At 49.2% G+C, this 13,609-nt stretch overlaps 4 protein-coding genes across 4 annotated transcripts; 2 read left to right on the forward strand and 2 right to left on the reverse strand.

Moving 5' to 3' along the window:
• Positions 1–115: 115 nt before the first annotated feature.
• SPPG_06867 (uncharacterized protein) lies at positions 116–3,553 on the forward strand. Its single transcript, XM_016755061.1, has 8 exons — positions 116–142; positions 228–752; positions 829–886; positions 950–1,100; positions 1,170–1,297; positions 1,370–1,501; positions 1,571–1,727; positions 1,790–3,553. Exons 2-8 carry the CDS (start codon positions 392–394, stop codon positions 3,296–3,298), a joined length of 2,496 nt encoding a protein of 831 aa, XP_016605914.1. The 5' UTR covers positions 116–142; positions 228–391; the 3' UTR covers positions 3,299–3,553.
• Positions 3,330–10,853, reverse strand: SPPG_06868 (uncharacterized protein). The gene is made up of 3 exons (XM_016755062.1): positions 10,644–10,853; positions 4,424–10,537; positions 3,330–4,354 (listed from the first exon to the last, which is right to left on the reverse strand). Exons 2-3 carry the CDS (start codon positions 10,517–10,519, stop codon positions 3,527–3,529), a joined length of 6,924 nt encoding a protein of 2,307 aa, XP_016605915.1. The 5' UTR covers positions 10,520–10,537; positions 10,644–10,853; the 3' UTR covers positions 3,330–3,526.
• A 142-nt stretch (positions 10,854–10,995) lies between these two features.
• Positions 10,996–11,877, forward strand: SPPG_09416 (uncharacterized protein). Its single transcript, XM_016757579.1, has 6 exons — positions 10,996–11,067; positions 11,157–11,265; positions 11,317–11,381; positions 11,437–11,537; positions 11,592–11,688; positions 11,748–11,877. Exons 2-6 carry the CDS (start codon positions 11,173–11,175, stop codon positions 11,815–11,817), a joined length of 426 nt encoding a protein of 141 aa, XP_016605916.1. The 5' UTR covers positions 10,996–11,067; positions 11,157–11,172; the 3' UTR covers positions 11,818–11,877.
• On the reverse strand, positions 11,639–13,586 carry SPPG_06869 (GTP-binding protein YchF). Its single transcript, XM_016755063.1, has 7 exons — positions 13,446–13,586; positions 12,757–13,380; positions 12,433–12,694; positions 12,308–12,376; positions 12,216–12,244; positions 12,017–12,146; positions 11,639–11,943 (listed from the first exon to the last, which is right to left on the reverse strand). Exons 1-7 carry the CDS (start codon positions 13,515–13,517, stop codon positions 11,906–11,908), a joined length of 1,224 nt encoding a protein of 407 aa, XP_016605917.1. The 5' UTR covers positions 13,518–13,586; the 3' UTR covers positions 11,639–11,905.
• Positions 13,587–13,609: the final 23 nt, after the last annotated feature.

Here is a 13,609-nt window from a genome sequence, read left to right on the forward strand (position 1 = left end):
AGGGGAATGTGTCCAAGATACCCTTAGTGGGGACCAATCCCATAATGTTCCGATGTGCTTACTGCATACGACGAGCTGTTGAGCGCATTCGACAATAGCGTTTTGATCATAACTATTTCATGGAGACCCTCATTCCTGACTGGCAAGTGTCTATAGAATATCTCGTATATAAAAATAGTAGCCAAGCATAATCTGACCCTGTCGCGGCCTATATTGTTCCATAATAGAGACATTGTGGTTGCATACCAAGGAAATAACAAGTTTCACGAGCCATCTTGGCAGCGCTAAGGTCATCAGTGACATAAAAAGACTTGTCGGACAGCCGGTCCCTTGTTCATAGCATCTTCGTCCGTGCCGTTCCTACACTCGATCACAGATACCACTATTCCTAATGAAGCTGTTTAATAAGAACAAGGATAGGTTAGAACGACAAAACTCCAATCCGCTCTTAGCAGAGCAGGCACTGCAACGTAAGAATCCTGCTAAGAAAATAATTGAGCGGGGGCCGGAAGCTGCTCGTGAAGCGCATTGGCAGCCACCCCTTCAACGACACATAAAGCCTGATGATGGATCTGAATTTGTGACTATCCGAGTTCGCATCCTGAACGGTGATGCCGAACACGACTTCAACGCAAAGTTTCCAGCGGGGCAATTATTGGGTCAACGAGTCTGCAATATTATTGCCGATAGGGAGGGATTACCGCCAGAGGCCCGCAAAATGTTTGCTTTGTGGGTCGTTGGAAAGGATCTTGGTAAGTTTTGCGCAAATTCGCTGGAGGTACTTGCAGACATCTCAAAATAACTCTACTATATGTCTTCGTGTTCCAGAGCTTCAAGTTCAGCCCGATTTGGACATATTTTCCTTAATGAACAAGTGGAATACATTGTAATGATCTCCATCAACCTTGAGTTTCGAAAAGAATACTGACGTCGAATAACCTAACTTTAGAGTGTTGGATTTCACACATTACCCCGAAGCCATCGATCCCACGCATGCAATCAACCGACATTGGTTCGTTTACCGTCGAGAAGCGACAGTTACCAAAAGCTTTGAGCGCAGATTTACCGACGATCCAACTGTCCGATTGCTTTATGGCGAGGTGCGATTTTTGAGGAAGCTGGCTTGCCAAGCAAGTTTCCGAGCTGAATTGCAATTCCTCTAATCACAGGCCAAGCGCAACGTGATGACCGGCCGATATGTGTGCCCTTTAGAAGATGCAGTCTCACTAGGTGGAATTATGTTAGCCCTTGCAACGGGACCTTACGATCGCTTGCGGCATCCGGACGGATATATTCTGTACGTATGCAACGTCTCCCGGCACAGGCATCTCACTTCCTCACTGAGTTTCGAATGTTTGCGTAACATTAGGAAAAACGATTATTGGAAAACCTTGATCCCAATGCGCTTACACGGAGAACTGAAGCCTCAGGAATGGGAAGATTGCCTGCGGAATGAGCACGGCAAGCATAAAGGACGACCAGTCGAGGCTCTTCGTATGATGTACGGATAGAAATGATTGAGTAATGACTGGGCTGTCATTCATCTTATTCTTTTCCGCCCTGCTTTTAGGTATTTAGAGTTCGTCAGGGAATTTGCCTGTTATGGATGCTCCTTCTTCCCTTGCTGCAAGCTCCGACCTCCTGCCGGGTTTTTCGAGTTCCGCTTGCAAAGGTGGATGGTAGGGATCAGCACAGATGGTCTTGTGGTTTTGGATCAGGACAAGAATGTAAGTACGTCTGTCACTTGTATCTTCAGTGCACCCATATCCAACTGTTCATGTATTATTAGGGGTATGCATTTGCAGAACAATGGGAGAATCTGACAGTTAAGAGGTCAACTGATCGGATCATCCTCCGATGGAAAGATAAGGAAACCGAGAAACCCAAAAAGTTGAAGCTCTTCACCCCACAAGCACAGATGATCCAAAATTTGGCATTGCGTGCCAAGTACGTAGCATTGAAAACACAGCACGAGGCAGAAGAAAACGCTCGGAGCCCACTCGTTCCTGCTACGCCCGTGTCCGCTAGCAGTAGTTCAAACTCTACAGTTCAAACTCGCCGTGCATCGATACAAGCCAGTTCATTGGGCTCTGGCTCTGGGATCCAAGTGCGCGGATTTACGTATGGTGATCCATCTGCCTCGGGATCCACCTCGCAAGGAATGCCACGGGGTGCATCGAACAGAGATATGAAGGGATGGGATATGCCACCTGTGTACGAGGATGCACTTAGGCGAAGCCAGCTTGATCTTGGTCCAGATATGACAAATGACCCGGGTAAATCTTATGTGTACGGAGCGCAGAAGCAACAGCCAGCAAGTTTTGAGGCCGCTCGGGTACGGCCTCCCTCACTCATTGTATCCAATGGTGAAGGGAGCAGCTATTCAACTGCCGCTGCTCATTTACCCCCTCGAATGGAACAGTATGCGCACTTGATTGATGGAACTGGGCCAACAAGCGAGCTGGATGCGGTTGATGCGATGTTGGTGTCCGCCGTTGCAGATCTTGACAATTATGCACCATCGGCCCCTCCATCCGCTCCGCCTATGGATGTTCTGAGTCCTCATGCGTACGCACAAACCCCTAATCCTGCTGGTATCCGCCAGTCAGTATCAACAGGCAACGAAAGACCTGCGCTCTCATCATTTAGTCGATCCCCTTCTTCAAATGCAACACAACCGCTCAACACATTTGCTAATAGCCGCCGCCCATCGATGATGGCTTTTACGGCCATGCAGGGACAAGCGGAAGATGCGTCTCGGGCACCCCAAAAGCAAGCTTTAGGAGCCTTCGCAAACGCCCGTAAACCGTCCATCACCGCATTGTCCGCCTTCTCCCCGCCAGGGGCTGACAACGCCTTGGCTGATTCCTCGAGGTTGCAAGAATCTCCGCTTCAGCAACCGTCCCACCTTGGACCGGCCGTACCCTCCAACCGCGGGCCGATCAGCCGTCGTGCGTCCATGCGTCAATCATCTTTTAGCGATGCCGCACATGCTATTCCTGAGACCTCAGTGTACACATCTTCCTATGTCGCCGTCTCCCATACCCCCGACGTATTCACAGCCGTCGAAAATTCCGGCAGCCGACCATCTTCATTCCAAGCAGGGACATTCGGTCAGGCGCAAAGTAATATAAGTCGGGATACCTCCTTTAACTACCAGAAACCATCCATCACCCCATCTAGGTCGAGGAGTTCTAGTATTGTGAGCGCCATCGCAGGGGCTTTCAAAGACACTGGCGTCAGGAGAGGGGCGGACGCAGGACCTGATTTTGCAGCAGCTTTAAATCATTACCTATGAGAACGGCAAGGCACACACATATTGCTCCCACTATTGTGGTGATGATTCCGTATATTAGCTATTTCCAGGCTCATCTTGCCTGATCATAATGAACGCAATGCGCTGTGTGTAAATACAAAAGACTTATGCAAGGTTCTCTACATCAAATACAAATGAGTTGTAGACGGCCCATCCTAACCACCCAAACTATGCAAGGGTCTCGTTCGCTTCTATAAACAGTGTCCGCCGTCACTCACTGAGCCGCCTTTCCTTCCCCGCCCAAAAAATCTTCTCCATGGTGTCGATCCGTGCCTTATCAACCGCCCCAGTCTTCCCGCCTAGCACTGCTCTCCAATTCCGTGTTTCCCCGCCCTCGTGCTCAACCCTCCGATGTTCACCTCGAGTCCACGTTGCACTACCCTCCGCATCCATACTGGTGTCAGAATCCACAGCGGCCTTCCAGCTTATTCGAGTTTCTCTGTTTCGTACACCAAACGGATCATATGTTTTCGAACTTCGCGCCGACGCGGGTAGTCGTGGCGGCTTTTGTGCTGCTTCCTCCAAAGCTGATGCCACAATTGTCCGACCGCGCGATACCGATGATGACGCTTTTGAGACTCCAACAGCTGCTGCAGCTGCCGCCATGCGGCGGTATGCAAGAATACTGTAGATGTCATCGTCGTCTGTTTCATTATTATCTTCATCGGGTACCATATCAATATTCTCCTTTTCTTCATCCCTCCCAAGACTTGCCCGTTGGTGAACCCGCAGATCCGGTGGAAGCAAAGACGGCGACTGGTATTCATCCGCGGCATCGTCTTTCTTCGGCAGACGGACCTTGATGTCCTCATGGTCATTCTCAGACACTGTTGATGTCACAATGCTATTCGCTAGCTGCTCGTCGACAGCGATAGTCTCATCATACTTCCCGTCCTCTGCATTGACGTCCGCCTCGGCGGTATCGAGCATATCAAAGTCATCCTCATAATCATCCTGACTGGCTGCAGCTTCTACTGCGTCCAGCCGCTTTGCTAATGTGGTCCAGGCCAGCGTTGTGACCTGCGAATCTGGCACCTGCTACAAAATGGAAGGAGGATGAAATTTCGAACCAATTCTTAGACTAGCAGATTCACTCTAGGCAATTACCTCATAGCCAATATCTGCTATCGTTGTACCTCCATCACTTGGCAGCACTTTAGTAGTGTCACCGACTGCAGAAGCCTCAACAGATCCAGAGCATGCGTCGTTTGCCTGATTGCCCTCTACAGTCTGCTGTGAGACATGCACAGACTTATTAGGCTCAGATTCGTCCTGTTCATGAACGCTTTTCTCTTGAGCAATGTCAGCTTCTTCCAGCATCACTGGCTGCTGGTTCGTTATATCCCTACGGCTGCTAGTCTCTTCTTGCACCAGTTGTGCCTTTTCGGGCGAATGAATGTGGCTCTGCGCAATGACTTCAATTGGCCTGGATACTTCCTTGGAAGGTGTAGTCAAATAGGTCAATCGGAATTCCTCTTTCTCTTCGAGTCGGAAAGAAGCGGTATCGCTGAATGGGACGTCAGTGGCCAGGGCTTGCGCTTTCGATGGATCCGGACCTCGACATGCAGTCGAGGAATTGCCTGATTGGTACCCTGACTTTGCGGATGCTGGATGGGTGGGTGTTTCATTGCGTTCAAATCTTGGGTGTGCCTTCCAACTTGGGCTTGCAGTACTTCCCTCATCTGCAGGCAAGCTTCGATCCGGCTCGAAATCTGCTACCTCTCTTTCAACGTCGTTCTGTTGTATCATTTCCGTCAAGTCAGTGCCACCGGTCTTCTCTTTCAGCTTTTGGTTAAGCTCCTCCAATTCTTCCATGGTCTTTTGTAAACTGCTTCGTAAGTTCCCTTCACTTCTTTCCTCAGACGCATTCCTGCTTTTACTGGGTGACATCTTGGCGCGATCATTGCCTTGGGCTCCCTCCGCAACATCAACGGCCCGCACTTCGACTTGTCTATGCTCCCACTTATGCCCTGTCCAGACCCAGGTATCAACGCTCTGCGGGTTGGTCACAGCCGTCGAGTCAAGTGAAGAGGAGCATAGTCCAGCATACGCACCAATGCTTTCGCCTGTTGGGATTTGCCGAACAGAAGTGGCGATACCAGCTGGCGTAACGTCATCTACTGCTTTACCACATGCAGCCTCTAGAGGCCTTCGACCAGTAGCCTTGATGCTCCTCGAGGAATGTCTCTTCTCCTGATACCCCGTGAGCTCTCTAAGCACGGCTCCTACATTTTCCAGTGGGTGTACCTTGATCAATAACTGCCCTTTCGACACTCCTCTTCCGTCCAAGATATGATACCATCCATTGATCTCCTTCAATCCTCCAAAGAGACTCCCCAGGTCAACGCGTGCTGTACCAAGTAGCTCAGATCGCGTCTCATCGTTAATCTCTGGCTTATCTCGCCCAGCATGTTGGCGACTAACATTGACATTGGGTGCATGCCATACTTTGAAAATGATAGCTTTCTCATATTTCAGCATTTTGAGAGCCTTTTCAGAGCGCTCTTGGGACACTGAAACTGTGACGTTCCAAGTTGGAGACCTCTGGGCAGTGGCAACATGGGTCCGCAGTGTTTGACCAGATAAGTCTTCCTGCTTGTCGCTTCCTGACCAGTCGAAGGTCACATAGGCATTTGGTAAGACGGTTTGTTTCTCGTTTTGGGAAACAAAAGGCGAGGCGAGATATTCAGCAAAGGGATCAGCCATCAGTGGCAAGTGAAGAGCTCGTTCCACGGTGATCTCAACAGGAATTCCTGGTGATTGATGTTGCGCGCCACCCGGAGACAATTGGCCTCGTGCTCCTAGATCTGTCATGCGGCCTGGAGGGGAGCGACCGATTCCTTGGCTGGATGGAAGTTGTGCAGAAGACCTCGAGATGGGTGGTGGATCCCGGACTTTGGATGGGGACACTGGTGACATTGAAATTCGCACGGTGACCGAGGCGCCCATGAGATCCGGACTTTTCGGATTGATCAATGGAAATGATCCTTCCACCAGCCACTCGGCTTCGCTTTTCGTGCGTGTCATCTGTCGCCCTCGCCTCCGCTGAGAGTGGCGAGCCTTGCTCACCAGATCGTGCAGGTCAATGTAGGCAGTCCCGATCAACGTGTCGCCTTCGCCTTCTTCCCCCCTTTGCCTAACTTCCATGTTCAATTCTCGTTCCCGGAACCATCGGATAACCGCTTGCGTCATCTCGATGTCGACACTTTTGCTATATGACATCTCGACAGTTGTTAAGCGATCTGGATGAACAGGACTTTTACTGGGTACTGCGGGCGATTCCTCCTCCTCAATGCGCAGGCCTTGTTCATCTTCTGTAGGTACCGGATATTTCCATCGAACATAAAGTTGACGTCCCGCTTGCGTTTCGGTGAGGTTTCCCTTCTGCTGCAAGTAGTGTTTGACAACATCTAGGTGATTCAGATGCAATTGCAGCTTCGACACGCCAACCTTCAAACGGGACCACCATCCAAGACCACGCGTCGCATCCACCCCTTCTACAACATGGCCGAACTCAAATCCTGTGCGAAACCGCATTGACAGCTTGATAGCCGCTTCGACCTTTCCTGGGTCACTTCTTTCAAACCTCACTGGTACCCAGGTCCCATCTATTCCATTAGGTCGACTGAGCAGAGCGCCGAGTGGCAGGCTGAAGGTTCCTAGCAAGAAATCTTCCCCATCCTCTTGATCCGTGACCTCCCCAGGGACGTGATGCCAAATCTCACCCCGAGCCTCCCCACCCTTTCTAATCCATCGGAGAAGATTTGTGTCAACTCCCCGGATGGTCAACGTAGCAGTGTGTTCATATTCCGGTGTAAACGTCTGGGCCACAATTGGTGAGATAATAATAGCATCACCGTCAAAACCTTCATCCTCATTTGAATTTTGGTTTGTGATTACTTGTACACTCTCCGGAAATGGGTGAAAGCGCACGTATGAGTTGGGCCCGATTTCTTTTGCGAAATCCAGTGGAGTGTATTCCTGTATATATTTGCTACTTTGAGCAGCTATGAGTCGCCTGACAAGTGCCCGTAACCCACACGCCCGATGGATGCTGATCTCAATCTGGCACTCTGTCGGTATGTCATTCCGTGACACGTCCTCAGCAGTGATGGTAGGCGAATCTGGAGAATCAGTCTCTACAGTGACATGTCGTGGTCGCACCCTGGCAGCGTCTCTTCTCCTCGACCGCCGACTATCTTGTCCACGACCCGCTTGCCGTTTCCGAGCCATCTGTACTTCCGAGAGATCCTCGTCATCAGCGATTTCGGAAGCACGCGATACTTTTCGAACTCGTCTAATTTGATCCCAATTACCCAACGCCAGAAATGACCTGATCCAGCCTTTAGCAGTGCCGCTGAAGGGATCCGTTACCACGTACTCTGCTTCGGGTATCATGACAGGCATGTCTTGCCCCGAAAATGATGCGCCTTGGTTTTGCTGCAAGGTGGCAGCCATTGTGCCAAGTAAATGATGAAATGGCAATCGCATCAAGCCTAACAGCTTTGCTCCTCTATCCGTATGGTCAGCAAGTGCGTTACGTGCATTGAGCATCGATGAGGACTTTAGGCTGTCACCGTCAATCACCCATACCTCTACGATTAGTGGCGTCTCTCGGTGCGAGTCAATAAACTCCTGCGTCACTGCCAGCGGTAGTGTGTATGAGAACGCAAAGTTGGGAGGGGAATTCAAGCGTCCGTTGGTGAGATCAAAAGGTGGACTGTATGAGATGGGAGGGGTCTCAATCGGAGGAGTGGTGGCAGAGAACAACCGAATCACGAGATAGAGAAGCGTGCTGTTGCCTTCGAAAGTTGGTAAAATGGATAGTGACCGGGCTGTAGATATATGAAGATGAAGATAATATGGCGTGACAGGTGGTAGCTGCGATTCACCATCATGAATCAAGCGCGGTTCAGAGTCTTGAACTGGCTCCATTTCATCATCCGGCTTCTCCGGATTTCGACCATGAAAAGCTGAGGTATAGGTTGGTCTCGCATCAGGTTTTGATAATGTGACCCGATCACTAGCCAATTGAACCTTCATAATCAGATATCCAATTAGATGACGATGATCTCGTTGGCTTGACCGACGTTTCCCGATATTCGGTATCATAGGCTTGCGTTTGCCTCCAACACCACCTGTTTCACTTGACCATACAGGTATTCTTCCGCTCCACGTAAAATTGGTAGCGTTCAGTACATCATCACACTTGAGAATACCAGCAGCCGTCCAAAGTTTCTGATGTGGCACTGTCCCGTTCCGACTCGCAGGTGCAAAGAATGATTTTCTCTCCGCTACAACCTGGACCTCGATGTCCTGCATATTCCACAATTCAACTGTGGTGGAATTGAAGGTATATGGAAAACGTTCCTGATGATCAAATTCCAGGACATACATAGGCGGATCATCTGACTCAACCAAGGACCGTCGACTTGCATTGCGAGATACAGTTAGACGCGGAACAGTTTTACTGGAAGCCTTTACGGTTGTATCAGTGCCCGTTCCCGGAAGCCGGTACTCAACAAAATATGTAGCTGATGCATGCGGCAATACGTCAGGCACCAATTCTAGGCCTCGAATTGTGATCTCCACATAATCGACACGTCCAAGCGATGTCAGCTTATTCACCGACAGATCGTTCTGGACATGGTTGCCGCCGCCCATTGGTACTGCAGATTTTCTCGACTGGTTCTTCCAATTCCTATCAAATAAAGCCCTTCGTTTGCGCTCATCGTCACTCATATCAGAGACTTCATCCTCTGAATCGCTGCTAAACCTCTCCTCCGTCCGGGTCCTCGTATCCAGATTACCGTCGTGCACATGTTCACTAGACGATTCTCGTGCCCTTCGTTCAATGAAACTCTTCCCACTGGCTGAGTTGAGGGCTTCAATAATGAGATCGTCATCAAAAAGATCGGATTCAGACTCTTCGATGCCAATACTGTGTGAAAGCAGACCGTCATCGTCCGCCAACAGGCCGGCCACTTCGGCTGATATAGTATCTAGGTTATCAGCGTCATCTAATTCATCTCCTAGCGCCCGGAGAACATCCGCTTCATTTGCATTTGGAGATTTAGGTATATTTGTTGGATCAACCATATTTAACGGGGTTTCAGGGTTGCCACCAGTGGATGTTTGTGGTTCAATAACCTCTTTCTCATGTATAGGAATGCTGCGCGATGACGTTAAGCTACGTCCTTCGCTCTGGCCAGGTGGTCGAATCTCTCTTTTCGCATCCATACCTTTCACCTCTCCGCTATCGTCTCTTGGCGACACCACCCGTAATGTTTCGATATTAACCGAAGCCCGATGCGAGTCATCAATAACCTCTGCTTCTGCTTCATCAAGGTGTTTTAACAATAATGGTGGTTCGGGTAGAACTGATGATCCAGTCGTCTCAGTGCTTCGCGACAAAAAGGTATTTTCAGGATGATTCCGATCCGTTGGTGGGCCCGGTGGTTCACGTGGTTGGTGCTGAAGCAGCGAGCTGTCGTCCTGCTCGTTTCCCAGGTCAAAGATTCCGTGTGGAGCCTGGGTATAATGGCGATTCAGTTTTACTTGCCCACTGCCGTCATAGTTGGGTAGCGCCGTTTCAAGCATCATCGCCAGATGCAACTCGCCCAGTTTACGTGGCTGCCCTTTGTCTGTGAAGAAATCGCTGTTACTTGGACTCTTCTCCACCACGGGAAAGAATCCGTTGATAGGTCTGGAGGGTTCATCAACTAAAATGGAAAGATCGTGGACTTTGACTTCAGCGGCCACCCTATCATGAACAATCACCAGTAACAGCAGCGACCCCATATCCCGAAAGTAAGCACGTAACTGCCGCTTGGAACATCGGACGGGATAATGTACAGTATTTCGTCCCGGAGAGGATGTGGTCGTGACCGGACTTGACCACGTCTTTGCTCTTATTGGAGGGACCGGAATTGAGGAAGATGGCTTGGAAGGAGACATGCGCGTGCGACCTCCAACGCTTTGCGGAGAAAATATTGTACCAGGTCCGTCCTCGCCCCACCAATGTAATCGAACTCGCGGCAAGGAAGCAGTGCTGCTTCGCTCTGGTGAGGGTGGGTTGGTCCATACGAGCTTGGAGACTGTAACGGACAGAAAATAGCGGACAGGACCGACCACTTTGGGAGGAAGTGACAGGGGCGGTGGTGGAGGAGGAAGGTTTGAAGTGGCTGCAGCTAAAATGGGCATGGAGGATAGTGATGTGCCCTAATAAAATAACCGATCAACACAAGGGCATCCGTCGGTCTTTACACAGATAACCTATCGGGTGGCAGTGCTTTCACCCATACTTCTTTCGTGAACATCATCATACCTATGCAATTCAGTGGTTATGTGGTTCACTTGTAAACATGCGCTGCTCATTCATAAAGAATCCGCGTTCCAGAGCAAGATGGTGAGCGATGCACGACATCAGCACGCCCAATAGTATCAGTGGCTGTTGCTTGCGATATTTGCGCGTTGCTGCGGTGGCAGACGCATGTCAGGAGCAGGAAACGCTCCTTTGTAGGCAAGTCAAAGCACGCGAGAGTGCCAGTTCGGAGTGGTGCATGTCCGGTAGCTTCGAACGCACGTAAGCACCCAAAACGCGACATGGCGACGGAACGACGGCGGTCACGAGAAGTGCTGAGTAAGCAGCTGGATTTTGGACGAGATTGAGGGAAAACCGCCTGTCCGTCAAAGCTCTTTGATGTAAGACCTTACGGTAGACTTTGGACCTAGTAGGCAGCGTATTGCAGGTATTCAGAGGAGTAGAAGGACGTTGATCATCGTTACGCGACATTCTCAAAGTCGGCGCGTACTTTGCATTTGGACTTGTCTACCTCAGAAAGTCAACTTGAGACATGACCCACACAACCGCCGACGCACTTCTTCCAGCCCGATTTCTGACAACAATTGCCCACTTTATCACGACGCTCATGGTGTTCTTTACAAAGGTACAAAGCTAATGCCTGTATGGTTGGTGGGTTTTAATGAATATTCGCCAGGATATATATGTTCGTGCCGCGTTGCCAATTGGAGACTCCAGCCAATACGCGAGTTACGATAACTCGTAAGTAACAATTAAATTGGTGAGCGTGAATGACTCCATCTCATGGAATTACCAGTTTAACTGCAGCACTGGCTTTATCCTGGGTATGCTTTGCGATCGAGCTTTTTGGTTTGTTTTCGGGAATGACAACGTTCAATCAAGGGGCCGGGACCTTGTGTAAGGAAACTAAAGTATGCAATTTGACAGGGATTTTCTAATAAATCTTCATAGATCTATGGGCGCACACAGCCGGAATCATCGCTCTCATTTTTTTTGTCCTTGAAGGTTGGCATTACATGATATATTGGTACATTTTCACATTTTGCAGGTACAGTTGGCTGTCGTTGGCGCGAACAGCAAAGATGATACTCAATATACAATTTTCAGTGCACTGCCTGCATTGATAGAAACCGGTCTGCTTTTGCTAGTAACACTACTTCGAGTCAATCAATACTAGGAAACGAACGAAACCAGAATGTCATTGATAATATACATAGCGTGTGTAGACAAAGCCAAACCCCTCGCTACAGGAAAGTGTCGTGGAATTATTTCTTTTTAGCTTGCACCTGGCCTGCTTTGAAGTCTAATCACATGAAGACAACATCCATGAGTTAATGGAGGATACCAACCACGTGAACCTAACATCCAGCACTTACAGAGTATGTCCCCATCCTGAACTATGTAATCCTTTCCTTTTTGAACATACTTTCCGCCTGCTTTTACTGCGGCCTCGGAGCCCAGCTCCTTCAAATCATCGTACTTCATCACTTCAGCCATAATGAAAGCCTATAGAAAGGGGCCGAAAGCACGTGTCAGCAAACATGTATCTCACCCAGATGAGCAAATGGTCCGCACCTTTTCAAAATCGGTGTGAATGGTACCAGCTGAAAAAGATAGCGATCAACAATGCATTTATCGCTCACAAGGTACAGAACTGTTCCCCTTACCAGCTTGCGGAGCTTTAGTATTCTTCCGTATCGTCCATGCCCGAACTTCGTCAGGCCCTCCAGTGAAGACTGAAAGCACTAATCAGCGACATCCCAACAGGGTGACGGAATTCTTCCAAACTCACAGTAAACTAATTGCAGAGCGTTGTATCCAGCAACTATGATTTTCGGTAGTACAGAGACAACAGGGGCTGGGCTTTCGTACTTCTGTTGTAATTCTTTAAGATATGCCTCTTTTTCCTCTGGTGTCATGGACGTGAGCTTCATTTCCAAGGCGCCAGAGTAAGGTATCAACAAATCGCCAGGATGATTTTCATCGATCCAAGCCTTGATCTTCGGCAACCACTTGTTCTTCTTGCGGACGTAGTCGCGTTCGCTCAAGTTACACTGATTAATCGCTGTTAGGTACGTTCGCAGTATGAGTGTATTCGTTCAAATGGAGATCTTACCAGGTACACCACAGGCTTAGCAGTGATGAGTTGCAATGTGTTGATGATTTCAATTTCTTTTCCATTCCATTCGCCGTCTCTCACATCCTTTTTGTCATCGACAACTAATTTATGAACCTTTTGAATGATCTCGAACTCTTCTTTCTTCGCCTTATCCGCAGCGCCTCCACCCTTGCCCAATCGGTTCACTTCCCTGCTTCTAGATTCCACCTGCTTAGTCAAGTATTCTTCGTCTTTCAGTCGCAATTCTTCATGGATGATGGCAAGATCTCTCACTGGATCTAACTCGCCTTCGACATGAATGACTTCGGCATCATCGAAAGCGCGTAAAAGATGGAATATGCCATCCACGGCCTTGATGTGACTCAAGAAAGCGTTTCCCAGCCCTTGCCCTTCTGCGGCACCCTTTACAAGACCAGCAATATCAGTTACGGTAAGATAGGCAGGAACCTTCGAGGCCGGCTTGTAAAACTCGCACAACCAATCGAATCGAGGGTCAGGAACGGCTACGCGTGCTTCAGAAGGGTCGATGGTACAGAATGGAAAGTTTTCAGCAGCTACTGCGCTGTTCGTCAAGGCGTTGAAGAAAGACGATTTGCCAACGTTGGGCAAGCCAACAATACCCTAATGTTTTGAACCACGTTCAGGTGAGGCCAGCCTACAGCGCTAAGGAATTCTCCATGAAATACCATCTTGAGGTTATTGCTGGGCCTTCCCAACAACGGCTTCTCTGTCGTTTCCTGCTTCTTCTTCGGTGGCATGTCAAAATATTGTAATATGGGCAACAACCGATGGCCAATGATCTCGACAGCAGCATTCGAAGTGTTTTTGCTGTTGCCATGGTCACCATCCA

Source organism: Spizellomyces punctatus (assembly GCF_000182565.1).
Source record: "Spizellomyces punctatus DAOM BR117 chromosome Unknown supercont1.13, whole genome shotgun sequence".
In the NCBI taxonomy this organism is placed as follows: Eukaryota; Fungi; Chytridiomycota; class Chytridiomycetes; order Spizellomycetales; family Spizellomycetaceae; genus Spizellomyces; species Spizellomyces punctatus.